Source organism: Oxyura jamaicensis, chromosome 19 (genome assembly GCF_011077185.1).
Source record: "Oxyura jamaicensis isolate SHBP4307 breed ruddy duck chromosome 19, BPBGC_Ojam_1.0, whole genome shotgun sequence".
NCBI classification, from domain to species: domain Eukaryota; kingdom Metazoa; phylum Chordata; class Aves; order Anseriformes; family Anatidae; genus Oxyura; species Oxyura jamaicensis.
Window position 1 is genome coordinate 4,875,139 of NC_048911.1, and position 19,060 is coordinate 4,894,198.

The window sequence follows — 19,060 nt, forward strand, 5'->3', positions numbered from 1 at the left end:
GAGAGCAGTGTTACCTAGTCAGATCTCATGCTTTGGGGAAGAAATACAGGACCTATTTTAAACACTAAATACAACTTTAGGCTTCCTTAACCCGATAGTGCCCATCCCTGTCAGTCTGCCTTATCACCTCCCCTTCTGCGAAGACAGCTGAGCATCCCTGGGATGCCTCTCACAAAATCCAGCAATGGGCTCACCCATTTTAAGAGGCTGCTATCACTGGTAACCCTTCAGAGACCTGCAGCTTCTGCCTTCAGATGACAAAAACAGGACAACTCCAGCTGGTACGCTGAAAAAATGAGGCCGTTTTATTGATGATTAGACTCTGCTTTGACAACAATCATTAAACTGGTACAGACAGACTTCAGTCAAAACCTGAGCTTTGAATCAGAAGTTGTAAAGTGACATGATGCCTTAATAAATTAAGGAAGTTGGAATTCCTCTCCATCATCAGCTCTTCACTTGAAGTTCTTCGCAAAATCTTCTCCTTTTTTAATAGAAGCCTTCAGCTCAGCCATGGCCTCAGCAACCATCTTCTCTTCAAAGGGGGTGATCTTACCGATACCCAGGTTCTTCTCAATGCCATTTTTCTGAGGGAAAGAGGATTTAAGGATTAACCATTCACTGAATGACCTAGAGAGCAACCTAACAGCCCTGATTACTTACAGTCCAACTGAGATGGTGGAGACCCAGCCTAGGACCTCTGCCTCTTCTACTGTCTGCAAACCTTGTGCTTTCTCGCAAGGCTCTGAAGCTTCTTTATTCGTAGCGACTTCTAGAGCCTTCACAAACATCTCATTCACTGTTCTCATTGGGGTGTGAAACATGAAGCTAGCCCCTCGGCTCCTTCCAGGGGAGACTGATACCAACTGCTCCTTTGTGCCTTCTCCTGCCCACTCAGCTCTCCTCTGTGGACACCCTTCATTCGCCACTGGCTTGTAATCTGAAACTGCTTTGGAGTTGCACTCCTAGGTTTCCAATATCTCATACCTACATCCAAACACTTCCCCCTTAATCCTTCTCTACATCCATTCCTTCACCGGCCACCACCCAAAACAACGTACACCATCCCTTGCACCAGCAGCCATGTCATTGTTTTCACTCCGCCCACGGGGTTAGAATAACACTGCTTTTGGGACCTCTACTGAACTCAGAAGGAAATCTATTAACCCTAATCCACACAGTGCTTCCCCACACGCCTCCATTTCTGAGTAACTTCCTTCTAGCAGATCAAGCTGAGGAGACCAGATTGCCAACTCTCCTTAACCATACGAAAGCTCTTCATAAATGGGCACCAACTCGGGACAAATGTGACCTCTTAAGAAAGGTCTGAATCGCTGGTTCCTCAGTGAGCTGCAGCCTGAGAGCAGATAAAAGCAGCAGCACCCCATTCCAACATACGTTCAGCCGTTATCTAGTGATACTCAGCACTGGGCCGAATTGAAATCACTGAGTAAAAACCACAAAATCCAAAGACTGCATCAGTAAGTGCTGTTTCTAAGCCCCACCACGTGAAGCACGTACTCCCAGCAGCAGAGGTGTAGAGAAGTAGGGGCTCTCTGTCTCTTCCGACCGCACAAAGGAACATTCGATAACCCCTTCCTTTCCGTTCATGGCATCCACCAGGGAGAAGACAAAGCGAGCTCCAGCGTAGGCCATAGACAAGGTAGCAGATCCTGTAAAAGTCGAACCATTTTTAGAACAGATCACATTTAAATTCAGTACTTGTTTTAGTATCAAAGGCTTCCACACTGCTATGCTTACAGAGCTGCAGCGTCACTGACTTCAAGCTCACAGCCAGTTTGATAAGGCAGAAGCCACCTGCTATGCAGTTCACCAGATTTACAGGAGGAAAGAGCTTAATTAAAGATGATTTCTGAAGTCACACACGTTCAGGGATCCGGTAATGTTTAGTCTTACTGAGCTACTTCTAGTGCCACAGTTCAGGCAGTCCCTGACGTGGCAGAGCAGCTAGGATTGCAATCAGCAGTTCCTATTTCTGCATCGCAGTTGTCAATAAGATTAAACTGAAGAGGAGTGCGTCCATTCAGCTGGACAACAAGAACTACTTGGAAGCTGTAGCCAAGAACCAACCTGCTCCTGCTTTAGCCTTGACAACTTCAGTGCCAGCTTCTTGAATCCTTCCTGTAAGCTTTTCCAGCTGATCCTGAGGGAAGTCCACTTTGGGTGTGCACTAGATTAGAAAAAAGAAGTTAGTATCAAACACCAGCACCCCTCCAACATGAGGGCCACTCGTGTGATACTTCTCGTACAACTACAGTCGTTACCAACAGTCCTCAGATGGGAAAATCAGCTACCCCAGCTCCCAGATGGTGTGACAGACTGGCCAGCAGCTGCATTCACCGAGGCTTCTGGTTGCTGCAAGAACTCTAACAGCTAGTCATGCCTAGTTTGCTCAGAGACAAACTTCAGTTTGATGGCAAAGGCAGGGCTACCCATGGTTACTTGCTACCACGCAGTCCTTTGCACTAGACAGGTGCCCTCCAAGCATGTCACAGCCCTTAGGGGAGGGAAAAAAAAGCCACCTTATAAATATTTGGGTCACTGTGGCATTATGGAAGTCTAGAGCCTTATGAAGGATCCAGTCTGCAAGAGGTATTTAAGAAGTCAGTGAACCTTCAAACACAGCTACCCAAGTCTGCTAAGCACAGCTGTGGCCGCCCTGACTGACTCTAGCAAAAGCACCCTCTCAGCATTCAGCTCCAAAGCCCTTGCTCTTATTCCCTCAGACCGCCCTTCTGTGAAGGGTACTTTATTCCTCGCTGAGAGCAGAGCTTTTTGCCCTTTCTCCACTGGCTGCTTCTGGCCCTCTCCTAGCCGTCTCCTCACGAAGCCGCAGCCCACTTTAGAGCTGCGTTTCACTCTGGATTAGATGCGTGAAGGGAGCCTCTCTAACAACCGGTCATTTCTGAAGCAGTCTCCCTGCACAACTTGAGCCTCCCCATTTCAACACTGGCTGTTGAAGGAGGATTTCTAGTCCACCATGGCAAAAGCAGTTTCGTTTTTCTGCTGCAGCAAAGCATTCGTACCATACAACTGCCACCCAAAAAAATAAGCCACAAAAGAAAACACTGCCAAGATATCCGAACACCCACACCACACCTCAGTTCTTATTCCAGAGCTGCTGTAGGGAAAAAAGAGTGGTGCTATTTAAGCCACCCAGAGGAGTTCAGATTTAGCTCTTTACCTTCAAGTATCTTGCACCTCATCTCAGAATAAGATGAGCCACAAAAGCAGGGAAGACTGTCTCGGCTGTATCTCAGCACGCCACATGCCATCACAAAGGCACTTCACGTCAGCTCTAACTCACTGAGGAGGAACACCACGCAGCAGTTACGTGACTTACCTGAGAGATCAGAGGGATGATGGTCTTCCCTGCATGGCCACCAATGACTGGAACGCTTACTCGAGCTGGATCTAAACCCTAGGGGAAACATGAAGTTTTCCAGATTCTGAGACACAGGAACAAGAAAAACATTTAAAGCCACCGCACTTCCTTCCCTCCGTATCTGAACACATCCACAAACCCCCATGGGACACAGGGGAGAAGTTTCAGAAGCTGCAACGCTCCATGGACAAAGCCAGATGTACACAGTTAGCTCCAGGTTATTCACTCTGACAACTTTAGGCAGTACAGAGCAATATTAAAGCAAGTTCAAATAAGCTGCAGCAAAGATCCAAACCCCACCAGGGCTATTAAGAGCAGTGAAACTGCTACACCTCCTGACACCCCAGAGAATATCCTGTAACAGGCAGCACAGTGTGACTTAGGAAGCTATACTACAATTCAACCCCCTCCTCTGGTTGCACCAGCAGGGCTGAAAATGCCAAGAGAATTAAGGCAAACATGCAGCTCGCTCACAGGGGAGAGCTATGAAAGGAAAGGTCAAAGTCTCTCGAACTACATTTTGCAAGAAACCCTATCCCCAGGCTCCTCTAGAGAGTGGGAACAGGGAATTGTTGCTTTCAGCTCTAGCTCCACATAAACCTGAGCTACTTCAGCTCTGTGCAGTGATTTTAGAGGCATTTCTGGTAGATCTGATGACAGAAGCACACAGCACCCCTCCCTGTGACGTACCTTTAGTTCAGCCACAAAGGTATTCGCTCTGACAATGTCCAGTGTTGTAACACCGAAGATTCTGTTAGGATTGTACACACCGTGCTTCTTGAAGACTTCTGAAGTTATTGGGATGGTTGAATTTACCTGCAAGAAAAACAGGCAAACATTCATTAAAACCAGGCTAATAAAGAAGCCAATGTGTGAACTGCTCAGGCCAGTAAATAAGCAATGCATCTCCAAGTCAACTCTAGCCCAATACTTCAATTCCTAATAGGAAGAGCAATTTACAGTCAGGCCAAAACAAGCCTATTTTAAATAACCACTACGGCAGTAACTTGTTCATTCATGTTACAAAGGCTCCTCCCTCACTGAGCTGTTCTATTCCAGCTAACACAACAGTATGCACTACTAACCACTGTCAAACAGAGGCTGAGATATCAAGCACTTTTATATCTAAGTTTAACCTGATTTTGATACAGCCCAAGAAAAGCGTGTTGACAGAGCCAGGCTTTTAGTTTTTTTCCCCCTTACAAACTCTTTATAAACCTTAAGGATACTGCCCAAAACTAACAGGGGCTCACAGATTGCTCCAGTGTTCTCGGTTTGGATTTTCTTCTCTACATTTTGAAGGTCTCCAGGAAATGCTTACCGGGTTAGAGATAACACAGATCATGGCTTCTGGACAGTGCTTCGCACAGGCAGATGTCAAAGTAGCAACAATGCTAGCGTTGGTGTTGAACAGGTCATCGCGGGTCATACCTAGAACACACCCAGAGTATTTTAAGTTACCCGCAGCCTATTCACTAAAGGGCAAGCTACCCAATCAAAGAGCGTTCTGCTCTGGACAGCGATACGCCAGCTTCAGCTCCTGGTTTCAGCTATCAAGAGAAAGCTCCCCAGCTGCAGTAAGGAACTGGCTCCAAAGGTAACTCACTGATAAAAGCTACCTGCCCTTTCAGACAGATCAGCGCTTTTCTGCAGCGACCGGCCCGGCTGCCAGCTATCGGGCTGCCCTTCAGCCGGAGGTGGTGTATCACCCTGCGGACTTGCATCGGTACCGGGGTGCTCAGCGCAGCCTAACGGCTCCTCGGGTGAATTCTCCTCCCCTCTGAAGTCACCTCCACAACTACAGCTCAAATGTTAATTGCTCCGTGCAAAACACTGCTAGATGCAGAAGTGGCACCTCCCGTTTCTGCTGCAGCAACCACTTTAGCCATGAAAAATACAAAATCAGGATGAGCAAGAAATTAAAGTCTAGGCTTTTGTGACATTCCCAATAGGATACTAAAAACAAGAGTGGAAATGGAACAAATCAGGGATACGAGGAAGACTTAAGAGCATTCATTCAGAGATGCTCAGAGAAGTTACCACACAATTAATGCAGAACAAATAGATTATTATTCTTCAGCTGAGAAAGGAATCAAAGAACCAGTTGTTGAACATGGCATTGCACTGGGCAAGAAATCCTATGGGGAGATTCTGGATCACTTGCAGTGAGAAGTCTTCACGTCTCACCCTTCCACAGGAACCCCAGAAATCAGTGTTTGTCCCTGTTTTACAAGTGACAATCTAAGACAAAGGCTAACTGAGGTGCCTGCCACCACACCAAGCTCTAGGGCAGCGTCATTACCAGCCCGCTCACATCCCAACCAACAAGGGAAGTACCGTGAAGCACCAGCCACTTGAACAGAAGTACTGCAGAGGCACGGCAGCGAAGCCCTGGGGAGAACATACCTGGCTTTCTGGGGACTCCAGCAGGAATAACTACAACATCACAGCCCTTCAAACATTCTGGCAACTGCTCGGGTCCCAGGAAGCCTGGAATGGAAGACATTCAGATGTTATGGTTTTGTCACTAAGTATCCGACGGCTTCAAGTACAAAATTATACCTAAAGGCACTCAATTCTGATTTTAATTTATCCCTCAATTCAGACTCATGCTGAGAAACAACACAGTAAAGCTAAGGATGGACCCAATCTGATGTTTTATCTTCCTTGTTTCAAAACTCAAAGAGTAAGAGTGGTGGGAACCTCCATCTGTGTGCAAACAGCCCGTCCATCCCGCTGCGTACACAGAACATGCGCTGCCCTAAAACCCGAGCTGGGCACTACAGCCAGCGCTCCCAGCACATAGAATCAGAGTGGCTGGGCTTGGAAGGGACCTTAAAGATCACCCAGAAGAATTTACTCCTTAGATCTAATCTAAATCTCCCCTCTTTTAGTTTAAAGCCATTCCCCCATCCCGACATTCCTGACAGAATCCCTCCACAGCTTTTCTGCAGCCCCCTTTAGGCCCCGGCAGGCCGCTGTGAGATCTCCCCGGAGCCTTCTCCTCTCCAGGCTGAACACCCCCAACTCCCCCAGCCTGGCTCCACAGCAGAGGAGCTCCAGCTTCTGAGCATCCTCACGGCCTCCTCTGGACCGGCTCTAACAGCTCCCTGTCCTTGTGCTGGGGGCAGGGCTCCAGGTGGGGTCTCACAAGAGCAGGACAGACAGGCACACCCAAGTAAAACGTCACCTTTTAGTGACATACAGTTCATGGAGGCACCCAGAGTGCGTCAGCTTGTAGACAAACTTTTAAATCCAATGCTCAGATTTCCCCCCCCATATGACTTTACTGAATATTTCCTGCCCTAATTAGCCTTGCTTGAGGAAAAAAGCTCCCCCAGCTGCCAGCAGCAGGCTCAGATCCCCTTTCCCACGAGGGGCGGCAGCAGGCCCCGCACGCCTGAGGGCAGCCCTACAAACCTTTGACGGTCGCTCTCGTCTCAATGTGGCTGAGGTCAGCGGCGACGCCGGGAGTGTGAGCGATGTCGTAGAGGCTGAGCCTGCTCACCAGCGGGCTGTTCTTCAGGAGGAGCGACAGAGGCTGGCCAATCCCTCCCGATGCCCCCAGCACTGCCACCTTGGCATTGTTCTGAGGAAAAAAAAATAGAGAAACTCACTGAAGAGACGTTTTGCTAGTGACTGCAGAAGTGACCCCGCGGATTTCACCACGCTTTCTTTGCTTTTCGTTCTGTTTCCCAACTTCTTTATCGAGCACTACGCAAACTGGATTGCCTAAGCACACAAAGTGATCATCGTAACTGCTTCCCAAAGAGTCCTGAGATTCCCTGCCCGGACACATCAGCTGCAGATGTTCTTTGGGATCTGAAGCTGAGGAAGGAGCGAGGCTAGGCAGAGGAACCAGAGGATCAGCTCTGCTCAGCTGCAGGCTTCTGAGAACACCAAGGGACCAAATCCCAGCTTTGGTCAAACGTGAAGTTAAATCGACCCTGCTTTGTTGCTCTGGTGAACCAATTTTATTCTAATGTGTCCTCTGGAACAATGTTATTTCTCTTGAAGACTCCCTCCCATTGTGAAATAAGAGGAAAGCTCCTTTAAAAGAGAAGAGGAAGCGTAAAATGGGATGTTCTGACAAGCTCGGTGAGGACCAGAGGCTCCTGCAGACGGAACGTGCTAACAGAATGATCGGTGACGTTCTGCATCACGTTGCCTTACCAGATAAAGCCCTAATTGCTCCAAGGCCCCGCATGAACAGTGTAATTATTATGCTCTGACAAGAAATAATCCGCCCAGAAGCTAATCAACTTCAGCTCAGCGTCCTTGCTACTGCAACAAATGCAATTTAGCAAAAAACTCTTCAGGGGAAAGCAAAGTCTAGCATTAATCATTGCTGTGCCCCGCATTTATGACTGGGCTGATGCCATTAAGTCAAAACTCACTGCTATTAAATGTAATTCCTAATAATTACACCGTTCTCTCTTGTAGGGCATATCTTTATGGCTCCGATAGCCGTTCTGTCACATGGCACTGCAGAGCTGTCTCCTTTTGATGGCAGAGGTCCCCCCCAGCCCCAGCCCCAGCCCTTCCTGCCATCAGGAGCCCCAGATCAGAATATCCCCAGCTAGAAGGGGCCCACAAGGACAAGGCTCTGCACAGCACCACCCAAAAATCAGACCATGTGTCCGAGAGCGTGGTCTGAACACTCCTTGAGCTCAAGGATACCTGCATATTATGGTTTACCACTAAAGCTGCAACTACCACCCTGTCTCTTAGTGCACTGAGAGCTGGGGCACACACTCAGGAGGGAAAGGGAGCAGTGTGGAGCCTGGCACCTCTCCCCGCACACCCTCACTGAGGGGATCACCCAGCACTCGGACACTGAGCACCCACTGTGAGGGGGGCCAGGTGCGAGCTCCCCAGCCAGGAGGCGCACAGGGACAGCCCGCACTGTGCAGGGCCAGGCTGAGCCTCCCAGCTCCCTCACATCATCCCTGGGCTGAGCCCCACCAGCTGCCTCACCCTCATCCCCTGCCACTTCCCCCTGCCAGGGCCCTGCTCCCTGCTTCCCCCAACCCCAGGCACCCCACCACCACCTCTTCCTGACTGAACCCAGCTCCCTCACCATCATCACCCTAAACCAAGCCCCGCAACCTGCTCCCAGCTCCTCCATCACCCCTGGGCAACCCGTTCCACCTCCCCCTGCCTGTACCAGCTCCCAGCTCCCCCCCCCCCATCCCCATCTCCACCCCCGGGCCGATCCCTACAACCTGCCCCCAGCTCCCCCCCCCCCATCACCCCCAGCCACCTCCCCCTGACAGGGCACAGCTCCCAGCTCCCCCCCCCAGCCCCCCCAACCCCAGCCCTAGCCCCCTCCCCGCCTGCCCCCCGTCCCCCCAGCACCCACCGGCCCGGAGGTGGCCAGGCCTCGGCGCAGGGCGGCGGCGGCGGCGGCGGGGCGGGCGAGGCGGGGCAGCATGGCGGCGGCGGCGGCAGCGGCAGCGGCGGCGACTCCAACGACCTCCACCGCGCCGCCTCTCGCGAGACTTCCGCCGTTCCCGCCGCCACGTCTCGCGAGATCTCCCTCGCCCCCCCCCAGCGGCCCAGGATAGGAAGCATCGCGAGGTTTGGGCGTGACGTCAATCCCCATGGCAACCCTCGGGGCCCGGCGTTGCCCTGGCAACGAGGGGAGCGCGGCCTGGTCCGCGGGGCGCCATGGCGGGGGTGCTGCTGTGCGAGCCCGGCCGCCTCTACAACGCCCTGCACCAGCACCGCCGCCTGCCCAGGCTGGCCGAGCCCAACTACCTCAGCCTGCTGGGTGAGGACTCCCACGGGCGGGAGCTGTGCTGCCGCACGGGGCTCGTGGGGCGCAGGGGGACGCGGAGGAGCGCTCACGCACCCCCTCCGGGTCACCAAGGCCTTGCGTGAGGGAGTTTGGCTGCCCTGTTCCACACCGTGAGGCAGGGCTGCTCTGCTTTCGTCCTTCACACGGAGCAAAAAGCAGCCGCGTGTGGCACTTGGCCCCACAGTGGGAATCAAATATAAATAAGGAAGTGTTCTGCCTGCATAAATCCTGGCTGCAGCTTCAACTCCATCCTGCATCCAGCTCCCCACTCCCTGACCCCCTCCATTCCCCTGCCTTGGCCGTGCTGGCAGGCGGATGAGAGCTGCTGGCCATCGCATAAAGCGTGCTGATAACTGTTTGTGGCCTTTGGGGTGCCCAGAGCCCCCAAGTGGGGCCGCACACTGCACCTTTTGGTCAGGGGGTCAGGCAGATTGGGAGCAGGATGGGGTCCCTGCCGTGTGCCCTCCTCAGGAGGTGCTGGAGGGCACAGCACTGCACTCAGGGCAGCTCCGGGGCTGTTGGCATTGCCTGGCGTTGCTCATGTTTAGAATCACATCGGTGTTGGGGGTTGTTTATCCATGTGTAAAGTCTCAGTTTATAACAGAGCCTTTCTCTTGCTGATATTGGTACCCGAATTCCCATTGGCTGAATTAGAAGCAGGATTCTACTTTAAAAGCATCAAATAAGCCAATTCCTCTGCCTTGGTTATCCTTTTTTTTTTTTTTTTTTTTCCAGATGCCCGTACTCAGCGCGAGTACAACGAGAGCCACATCGTTACAGCACGCAAGATTAAACAGGTGAGGAAGGATTGCAGTTTGTGTAAATAATCTCTGCACTTGGCAATTAGCAGTACATGAAATTGGCTTAAAAAACAAGGGAGTTGTCCTCGCCTCTCCCCTGCCCGCTTCAGCCATGTTCCAGTTCTGCCGCTGGGGGGACGTGTTCTGTCACACAGAAGAGCTGGCTCCAGTAGCCCAGAGGACTGGCACGCTGAGGCTGTGTATCAGGAAAATATTGCACAAGAACTGACATATTGCAGGCTTGTCTCACAAAGGACAGTGCTGACATCTTTACCACTGCAGCAGATGAAGCAATCTGGAGTAGTCTGCATGATTTCTGAATTCTACCTGGGCCTTTCAGCATAAAGCGCAGGCGTAGCCCCAAACCCTTCTCCTCTTGCTGGTGCTGTAAGAAAAATGTGGAGCTGTGCTCCTGATAGAATTCTCCTGTGATTTTGTCAGAGTCCTACAGGGGAGTACCTGGTGCCGGATTCAGAGGAGCTTGCGTGTGTCAGATACTGCGTGGTGTATGACTGCGAGACCAGCTCTTTAGACTTACCTGACGATGAGGAAGAGGAGAAAGAAAAAGGTACCTGTGACTCACGTCAGTGAGGACCTCACTGCAGGATGGGTATTCTTCCCACTCCTCATTACTTTTGCAAGCTTCCTGGCAGGCCTGCTTTCCTGTCTGTAGACTGATCCCTCTGAAGTTGTTGCATCTAAGGAACTGATTTTTTAAAATTACTTTTATTTTTTCACATCTCACTGAAATTGGGCTTGTCCAACGATTTCCTTTCAGGGAGCAATGGTTCTTCAGAGACTGCAAACACTGACTCAAGTTCCTTATGTTCACAGAGTGAGTATTTCCTTCTCTGAGGGTTACGAAACCTTCACATTATCACATTGAAGAAGACGTAGCTTTAACGCGGGTGCTGAGGTAATGGAGTTCACTGAAAAGTGTGAAAAGCTGGAAACTTTTCCCTGTAATTGTTCAGTCTTCCTTGAACCATGGAAATGTACAGTTGCAACACATCCTCTAGCAAGGAGCTCTGTTTGCAGAACCACTTCTTTAGGTTTGTTTGGCTCCAACTAGCTGTATGAAGGCTACTGCAGTTTTAGCAAAGACTACGTGTAGCCCACGCCCCGATTTTTAAGAAAAAAGGAGTGTAAGCAGAACGGACAAAGCAAGCACATTCATAAATGCTTGGTGACGAGACATTAGCAAGGGAAGGTGTGAAGAAGCAGAAGCAGGTTTCTGTTGTGCTCATCTGTTCCTAAAGCTTAGAAAGAGGCAACCTGGATGGATCCAGTGGGAGAAGGAGAGGGCGCAACCGTCTCTCATGTGATTTGCTTCGCTGAGGGAGTGTTTGAAACGCTTGGGAAGAACATGTTCAAGACACCTCTTTCACTTCCCTTTGCAGACTATAGAAAAGGGTCTCCATGCAACTAAAATTGCAAGATTTACACTAATAATGCTTTGCTATTATGGGAACTTACTACAAGCATTTCCCAAAGAATAATGGGGAGAGAATAAAAACTTTATTTGGACTTACAAAAGAAAAGAGGAGAGGAACAGGACTAGAGGTGAGCAGCAGCATTCCTTGTTACCGACCTGCAGCAACAGTTAAATAAATAATAAGTCTAGCTTTTAACGAGGCTTTCTACAGACCATTAGATGAAATGAAAAGGAGTTTGCTGGTGGTGCCAGAGGGCCAGACTTAGCCCCCAGGGCTGTTAGAGGCGCACTAAACCTGCACCAGCAAATAGCTTTTTGATCTCATTAGATGCCGAGGAAGGAACTGCCGTCCGACACGCCAGAAGCTTACAGCAGTTCACCCGCCACCCTGTGCTCGTCCTGAGGGGAGGATACAAGCGGTTTTCAGCTTGCTATCATTTTCTGACTACCCAGAAGATACTGTGGATGCCTCAGGTGAGACTAGGCCAATTTGCAAGTAAAAGACACAAGCATTCAATTCGTATTCATCTGATGATAGCTAATGAATAGCTAAGTGGTGCTGTAAGCCTGCTATCAGAGTAATTTCAAACAAAGGAATTAAATGTAATTTGAATTACTGTTCTTCCCCCGAGTGTCACCACAAATTCTTTTGCAGCCACACTGTCTTTTTTTTTCCTCTTCTATTGCGTGAAGCTAGCTCATGGAAACAACCAGGGAAGCCTCCTCTGATAACCCCAAAATTGGCCTACTGGCGAGTGCAGATAACTAAACAAACAGTAGCTAACGATGAAATAAGGCAGGCTCCTCTTTAATCTCTTTTCTATGAGGTTATCTGAGATGTTACACAGTAAGTGTTTCCAGACAGAGGTGCAACTATCGAGCACTGTATTTCATGCCTATAAAGCTTTTCGTCTGGAAGGGTCACAAAGCAAATGAAGCGTTGCTTCAAGAGGCCCAGAAAGAAAAGAGCCATCCACTGGAACGCTGGTATCCTAATTGTTTGGTTTCACCTGCAAACATGGATCTGTTTAACTTAGGAGAAACAATTGCCCTATTTTCACATACAGAACAGGACCTGCAGCAGGGCAAACGTAGAGGGCACTGCACAGCAACATCCTTTGTCCTGATTCCTACTACTTCACATCTGATTCGCACGAAGCAGCCCGCGACACAGAGCTAACCTTGTGGGATGCTACAGCACAGAAAATGAATTCACCGTGCTCCTTCGTGAGGGGTAGCAAACTGCTAAACTCCCCCAGCAGATTCAGCTGGACACAGAATTACCTCCTCAGCTCAGTTTAAGCTGTTCTCTGTGGCTTTACGTTTTTGTGCTGCTGTTTTGCTCTGATGCAGCATTCTGGGGTATCGGTTATGGATGTAGAAGCACTGCTGCCTACTTGTAATTTTTGTTCTCAGCCTTTCTGCAGCACAAAGCCAAAATCTCTGTGGACTTGTGCTGTGCCACGACGTTGCACCTGCAGCTCTGCAGGTGGCAGATGGTTTCAGCTGGCCTTGTGAACAATAATGGGGGAAAACATCAAATGAATCCATTACGCTGTGGTTCCTCCAGACATTGCAAAGAATATATTCTTCCACCTGTTTAGTTAGGATTTGTTTCAAGCAATGCCACAATGAAAGCATTTCTGTTAATTATTCTCACTAAATCTAGCAAGACTTCAATATTTCAGAACGTCCGGGAGATTGAATGCATCATTACATTCAAATGTGTCATGGGCTGTTGACTAAGTGTGTGTTCATTTCTCTACGTGACTTCTGTTTAAGGAGCTAAAAGAGCAAATATGCTCTGAACTGAGCCCACGCTTCTCTCCTTGCAGGAACTAGACAACTTCCAGCTGTACCCTGTAGAAATACTTCCTGCAAAGTTATACATGGGCAATTTCAAGCAGGCCTGTGACCAACAGATTCAGAAAGATTTGAAGATCAAAGCACAAGTCAATATTTCTGAGCAGCCTGCAGCACTGTAAGTTTTCAGGGTGTATTCTCGCCGATGGCTGTGCCTGTGAGGTGGCACAGCATCACAGCAGTGAGCGCCTATAAATTTCCAAGGGAAACTGTTTTTTCACTGCAGATTTGAGTGCTATTTCACGCTCAATTTTGTGATCTCTACTTGCATAGGAAGAGTTTGCGTAGCAGCAATGCTTTCCTGTAGCCATCTACTGTGACATGGATGGATTAGGTGAGAGGACTGGGAGGTCCTCGGCACTTCCAGTCTGTAACATGCCCCCATCCTTCAGGTAGAACCTACACCACTGAGTAGCTTTCCGAGCAAAATCTTACAAACCCATCAGTGTAAAAGCTAAATCACTGATGTTTCTCATTGTTCATCTTCCTTCCTTACCTGCTTCTGTCCATGACCACTCAGCTCAGTCAGGCCGTGCTGGAAGTGTCATTTCACCCAGTGAAAAATCCAGTGGCGTTTCTCAGGGTCTTGGCCAAAACAAAGTAAGCAACAAGTCCAGTTACTTACCTCAGGACATGTGTACCAGCAGGCATTTCTCCTGCCTCTGGTTCCAGAGGAAGACATCAAAGGTCTCTGCACTCTGTGTGATCTCCCCATGCCGTCTGTGTGATGTGCTTTCACATTTCAGAAATGCCTCACCGGTGTTTGTGCCATTAGTTCTCTGAGCTGAGTTCTCTGAGCTTCTAGAAGCAGAAGGATGCTGTCATAGAAAACCACATGAAGTAAATCATGGAGCCCTGTTGACAAAACTGCTAGCATGCATGCTGCGAAGGCACTCTTGCTTTCAGTTCATCTGTTTTCATTTAGCCCTGGGATAAAGGAAGCTGTAGGATAAAGTTAAGGCATCAATGCTGATACCATGTGGAATGGAAAGTCAGTAATTGAGCTGGTTCTGTATTACATGTGCCTCAGTGTCTTGCCATAACAATCCCTTATTGTAAAGTTAATGATGAAAAACTGACACATGTAACAGCAAAAAAAATTATCAGCTTGCCTCCAACAAACAATTTTTCCCCACAGTTGCTTTGTTGGCCCACGTAACGCTGCGTGCTCTTTTTACAGGTTTGCAGAAGAAGGCAAATATCTCCATATATCTGTTCCAGATTCACTTGAAGCAAATCTTTTTTCTTCCTTTCCCACCATTTGTCATTTCATAGGTGAGTTGTTCCTGATCTGGAATTCCTGAGCCCTTGTTCACTCTAAGATATTAAATGGGAGTGACTGCAATTGACTCCAGCAGGAAGCTCAAACGGGAGGGTCGTAATCTTTCAAGATCTCAGTATACTCCCAAGGCAGCCCACACCCTAATGTATACCAGAGCTGTCTCAGTAACCAGCCTGACAGAGAGGAGATTTTAGAGGGCATCTGACACTGACGTTCCTGACAGAGAGTACTCTCTTTAAAGAATATCTCACTCTGGGATAGCAGTGAGCTTTCCACTAGGTGTGAGAAGGCTTCGGGATACGATGTCTGTGAGGGCTTCATAAGATTCCCTCCCATTCATTTGTTTTTAAATACAACTGTTTGACTCACCAGCCCGAATCCTCAACCACCAGAGCTTTATTTGAACAGGGCTGTGATGCACACTGGAGAACTTACCATGAGATGCTCTCAGCCCTTGGGGTTTGCAGTGCAGACTCACTGTAGGGCCCAGGGAAACTTTCAGGTTGGACAGCATAAACCTGCCGTCAGCCGATTGTATCAGAGAGGACAAAGAAAAACATCCCAGCGCGGTACCTGCAGCAGCACGGCAGACATAGTTCCTGCAGCTTCGTCCTGTGATGGTGCCCACCTGCATCACTGTCTTGTACTGTGCCTACAAAACAGCATCTGCCACAGACCAAGGCCCTGCTGTGCTAAGTGCCGTACAGACGCAGGGGCAAAAGACCACTCTGTCCCCACAGAACTTGTAATGCAAGTACAAAATCAGAAATTGGACACAAAGAAACAAGGAAGTGAAAGCTGAGGATATAATCCCGTAGTCCTAAACTGCATGCATGCATTGAAACCCAAACGTTGGTATCCACTTACTTGTCCTGCATTTTGCCCCACGTTTTTTTCCCAGCCTGGAAGAGTGCTTGGAAGAAAAACAAACAAACAACAAAAACAACCTCTCGGCAACAGCAGACTAGGCTTTGCCCCACGAATTGTAGAGCACAGTTGCTGATATTCCAGAAACACGTTGTGCTGTCTACTCTGGAGAGGGAGGGAAAGAATTAAAAGGTTTATTAATAAATTACAGAACCTTTCAGGCACAGGTAGCAGAGTTGATGTGGTTAGCAGTGAATGACAGCATCCTCAGCCAAGTGGGCTTGGCTTCTGTAGAAAATGAGTTTGCTGGCCTTACACATTTTCACTGCAAGGCATCCACGACGTGAAAAGAACAGTGCCCTAACCGCCATGCACGTGCTTCCCACTGGTGATCCCCACAGAGGGGTAAGGGATTTGAAGTCCAAGTCCCTTCCAGTTTGAGAGCTGATTCCTCCAGCTTGAGTGGGCAACAGTGAGGTTTGCATCAACAGAGATTTTGTTAGCTTTAAACCTACCTGGAAGAGTTTTGAGTTGCTGATGTGATGCTGACCACAGCTGCTTGGTCCTGGTGGGCCACTTTTCATCACAGCTACCTGCTAAAAAAGCGACACTGATCTGTCACGAAGCATTGACTGATCATTGTCATTTGATTCTGGTCCTCAAAAAAGCCACTTTTTAACTCAGTGTGGTTTTAAGAAAGGCAAATGGTTACAGAAACAAAAGCTGGCAGTGCCCATCTGTTCCTATCAGGGTTCATGATGGTTCCTGTCTCTCAGGCTAGCTGCCTGTCAGTTTTCACTGGATTAGAGCTTGGCTTTACGATTGGAAGTTTCATTTCCCAGATCACTAATCTGTGATTGGCATTTCTTTACTCAGATGCCCAGCTGGATCTCGGAGCAGTGCTGGTGTTCTCTAGCCTGGGGATAAGCCGGAGCAGCACAGCAACCATGGCCTATCTTATGCATTCCCACCAGTTTTCCCTGAAGGTACATCACTGTCATACTTCCCACAGATACTGGCTGGGTCTGCAGTTTATTTCTGTCCCCAAAGCCTCTTTTCTGTGTTAACGAGAAAGAAATTTTCTGTGCATTCATGCGGACTATCCACCTGATAATGTAAGAGATTCTATTACATCAGTTGGATCTTGTACCTTTAGGAGGCAGCGTAGGTGCGATTTTGGAGCTCTTACCTGGCACCTGTGATATTCTTGTATTTCCCTACTTAATTACAGGGCTATAAAAATAAAGCAGATTATAGATCTTAGCTCTTCCACTCTCCTGGATCCGAGAAAAAGAGTATCTGGAAGCTACCAGACTTAATCCCATCTCTTAATGCCAGGTGGTTACAGGGACTTTCACACCCCAGTGCTTGCAGAGCTGATTTACCGCTGGGCTCATCGGCACTGACTTCTGAAACCTTGCTTTATTTCCCCAGAAGCAGTCCCCTCCCACAGGCACTACTGTAAAGAAATCAGGAGTGGGATAACACTAGCCCGGGAGGGACACACAGGTGAAAAGGATGGTACATTCTGTTCCAGAGCTCTGAATAACATACAAAAAATAAGGAATGAAGGCTGAGAGTGACCCTGTGGCGTGGTGAGACTGGCAGCCTCTCCCCAGATGCCAGCCCTTTATCCCTTTGCGTACAAAGCACAGGCACTGTGCTGCTGTAGGCACCAGCTCGTGCTGCCTGCTTGGCACAGAGCAGCCTTTTTCCCACGAGAACTGAGAGGTTTCTCCTTAAAAGTCTTGTCTTTGTTTGGAAAGCATGACCTCCTTTGGGAGCTTGAAAGGATTGATTCAAGCTTCACTGGAGCTGGGTCTGTATCTAATCATTTAATTGATTTTGTGCAAACATTTGCAACATAAGAGGAAATCTCTTACCATCGGTGTGTGCCAAAGGGTAATTTCAGGTTGAGTGTGCCAGCTGGGCAGCAGACACCATTTGGTCTCTGCTAGTCATGCTGGGTGTGATTGCTCCGGCACATCGATAACCATTCCCTTGCTGTTTTCCCCTGCATGCTAAACTGCCAGAGATGCTTGCGATGGCAGAGCAAAAGTCAAAGCTGATCCTTGCAGTTTCTCCCAGTTGGTATCAACAGGTTGGTCTCGGCGTTTTGCTGAGCACCGCGGTGTCCTGCAGCTGGCCTGGGCAAAGCTTTCCTGGGGGATTTTCCTGGCAGGCAAGTTCGTTTCTTGCAGACTGAAGCAGCACGACAGATTCCTGTGTGATCCTTCACCCAATCTGGGCAGAGATCTTTGAAAATTTCCAGAGATATTGCAAAAGAAACACAGATTTGGGACGTGTGGCCCCTTACTCTGTTGGTGATCGGAGTAGACCTGCGGGGTTCAGGGGAACTACAGACACACCACGGGCAGAGGAGTCAATATTGGGAGATGAGGTTCGGAGCCTGCAGAATTGCTGAGATTAGAAAAAAACCAAACCCGTGGAGCACTATCTTTTGACCTTTGGTATCATTACGCTTAAGCAATCCTCTGATTGCTGGGGGGAATAAGCAGGAAGATGAGCACTGCTGGGTAAACCCCGGGACGTAGCTGAGCAGAGCAGAGTAATGCTGGCGGATTTGCCCTCTGTGTAGCAGAGTTCCTAGCTGATTACACGGAACTAACAAATCATTAAGATGGCTGTAATTAACGTGGTGGGATAACTGGAGCTTAATAGCTGCTCTGCCACATCAGGTCACGCCAGTCCAGAAATGTGAAAACCTTTGCTTCTAGCCTGTAAATAGCTGATACTTCACTGCTTCGCTTATCACCCATGGAAGGAATGGCTTTTTAGAGCAGAAAATCCAGGACTGCACTGCTCTGTCGGTGTAAACTATACAAGAAACACGCCAGCTAATGAATGAAGCACGAGCTATCCTCATAGCCAGGAAAGCCGGGTATAAAGATGAAAGGCTTCTCTGAAGTTCGCATCTGGATCCGTTATGTCCCTGCTTTGGTAGCCAAAGTCTTATCTGCCAAAGTCTATCACGGGCAGTAAATACAAAGCTGTCTTGTTCATAAATGTAGCTGCTTAGCGTAACTACAGTAAATTAATTTTCAGCTCAAATTTCTAACGCTTCTTTGCTTTCTTGCTACTTACAGAAAGCTTGGGATCACGTTCTGAAATGCAAAGAGAACATGAGACCGCACCGGGGCTTTGTGAAACAGCTTTCAGACTGGGAGGCCCGAATCTACGGCACCACGATCACAGACATCTCTGAACCAAACTATTGACAGCACAGGGAACACCCAGCAGGGGAAGACGCTTCCCTGTCCACGCCACCATCTGTCCCGTAGGTAGAAGGTCAATGGAAATCAGTTGAAAAAGCTCTGAACGTAATGGGATTCCTTCATCTTTAGCTCTTATTATACTGGGTGAAGTTTTGGAGCCATGAGGGGAGCTGGCCTGCATTGCTGAAGGTGGTGGTTTGGGGAAGGCGAGGCCTGCAGGATGCGGCCCGTTCAGCACCGCTTGCCTCCTTTGTACGCCAGCGGGTTTATGGCCACGTTATCGGGCCTGCTTCCTGCCCCAGCTACGGGGAAGTCGTTAGCATTCTGTCTGAAAAGGCAAATTTAGAGTTTGACTGCACCTGCTTCCAGCC

At 48.9% G+C, this 19,060-nt stretch overlaps 2 protein-coding genes and 1 long non-coding RNA gene across 5 annotated transcripts; 1 reads left to right on the forward strand and 2 right to left on the reverse strand.

The window, feature by feature from the left end:
- Positions 1-279: 279 nt before the first annotated feature.
- On the reverse strand, positions 280-8,931 carry MDH2 (malate dehydrogenase 2). The gene is made up of 9 exons (XM_035343203.1): positions 8,769-8,931; positions 6,827-6,995; positions 5,813-5,896; positions 4,728-4,837; positions 4,097-4,222; positions 3,365-3,442; positions 2,092-2,191; positions 1,522-1,673; positions 280-587 (listed from the first exon to the last, which is right to left on the reverse strand). The coding sequence occupies exons 1-9, from the start codon at positions 8,838-8,840 to the stop codon at positions 456-458; spliced, it is 1,023 nt and encodes a 340-aa protein (XP_035199094.1). The 5' UTR covers positions 8,841-8,931; the 3' UTR covers positions 280-455.
- Positions 8,932-9,034: 103 nt separating this feature from the next.
- Positions 9,035-18,817, forward strand: STYXL1 (serine/threonine/tyrosine interacting like 1). Its single transcript, XM_035343204.1, has 9 exons — positions 9,035-9,179; positions 9,942-10,003; positions 10,448-10,574; positions 10,785-10,841; positions 11,770-11,915; positions 13,277-13,422; positions 14,485-14,579; positions 16,330-16,439; positions 18,561-18,817. Exons 1-9 carry the CDS (start codon positions 9,077-9,079, stop codon positions 18,690-18,692), a joined length of 978 nt encoding a protein of 325 aa, XP_035199095.1. The 5' UTR covers positions 9,035-9,076; the 3' UTR covers positions 18,693-18,817.
- Positions 11,610-17,770, reverse strand: LOC118176291. Of its 3 annotated transcripts, XR_004755331.1 has the most exons (5): positions 17,337-17,770; positions 15,969-16,049; positions 15,160-15,238; positions 13,930-14,246; positions 11,610-11,840 (listed from the first exon to the last, which is right to left on the reverse strand). It is a non-coding gene; the product is annotated as an uncharacterized LOC118176291 (long non-coding RNA). The 3 variants fall into 3 exon arrangements; XR_004755332.1 differs by lacking the exon at positions 17,337-17,770 and having other exon boundaries at positions 13,930-14,122; positions 15,969-16,321; XR_004755330.1 differs by lacking the exon at positions 17,337-17,770 and having other exon boundaries at positions 15,969-16,321.
- Positions 18,818-19,060: the final 243 nt, after the last annotated feature.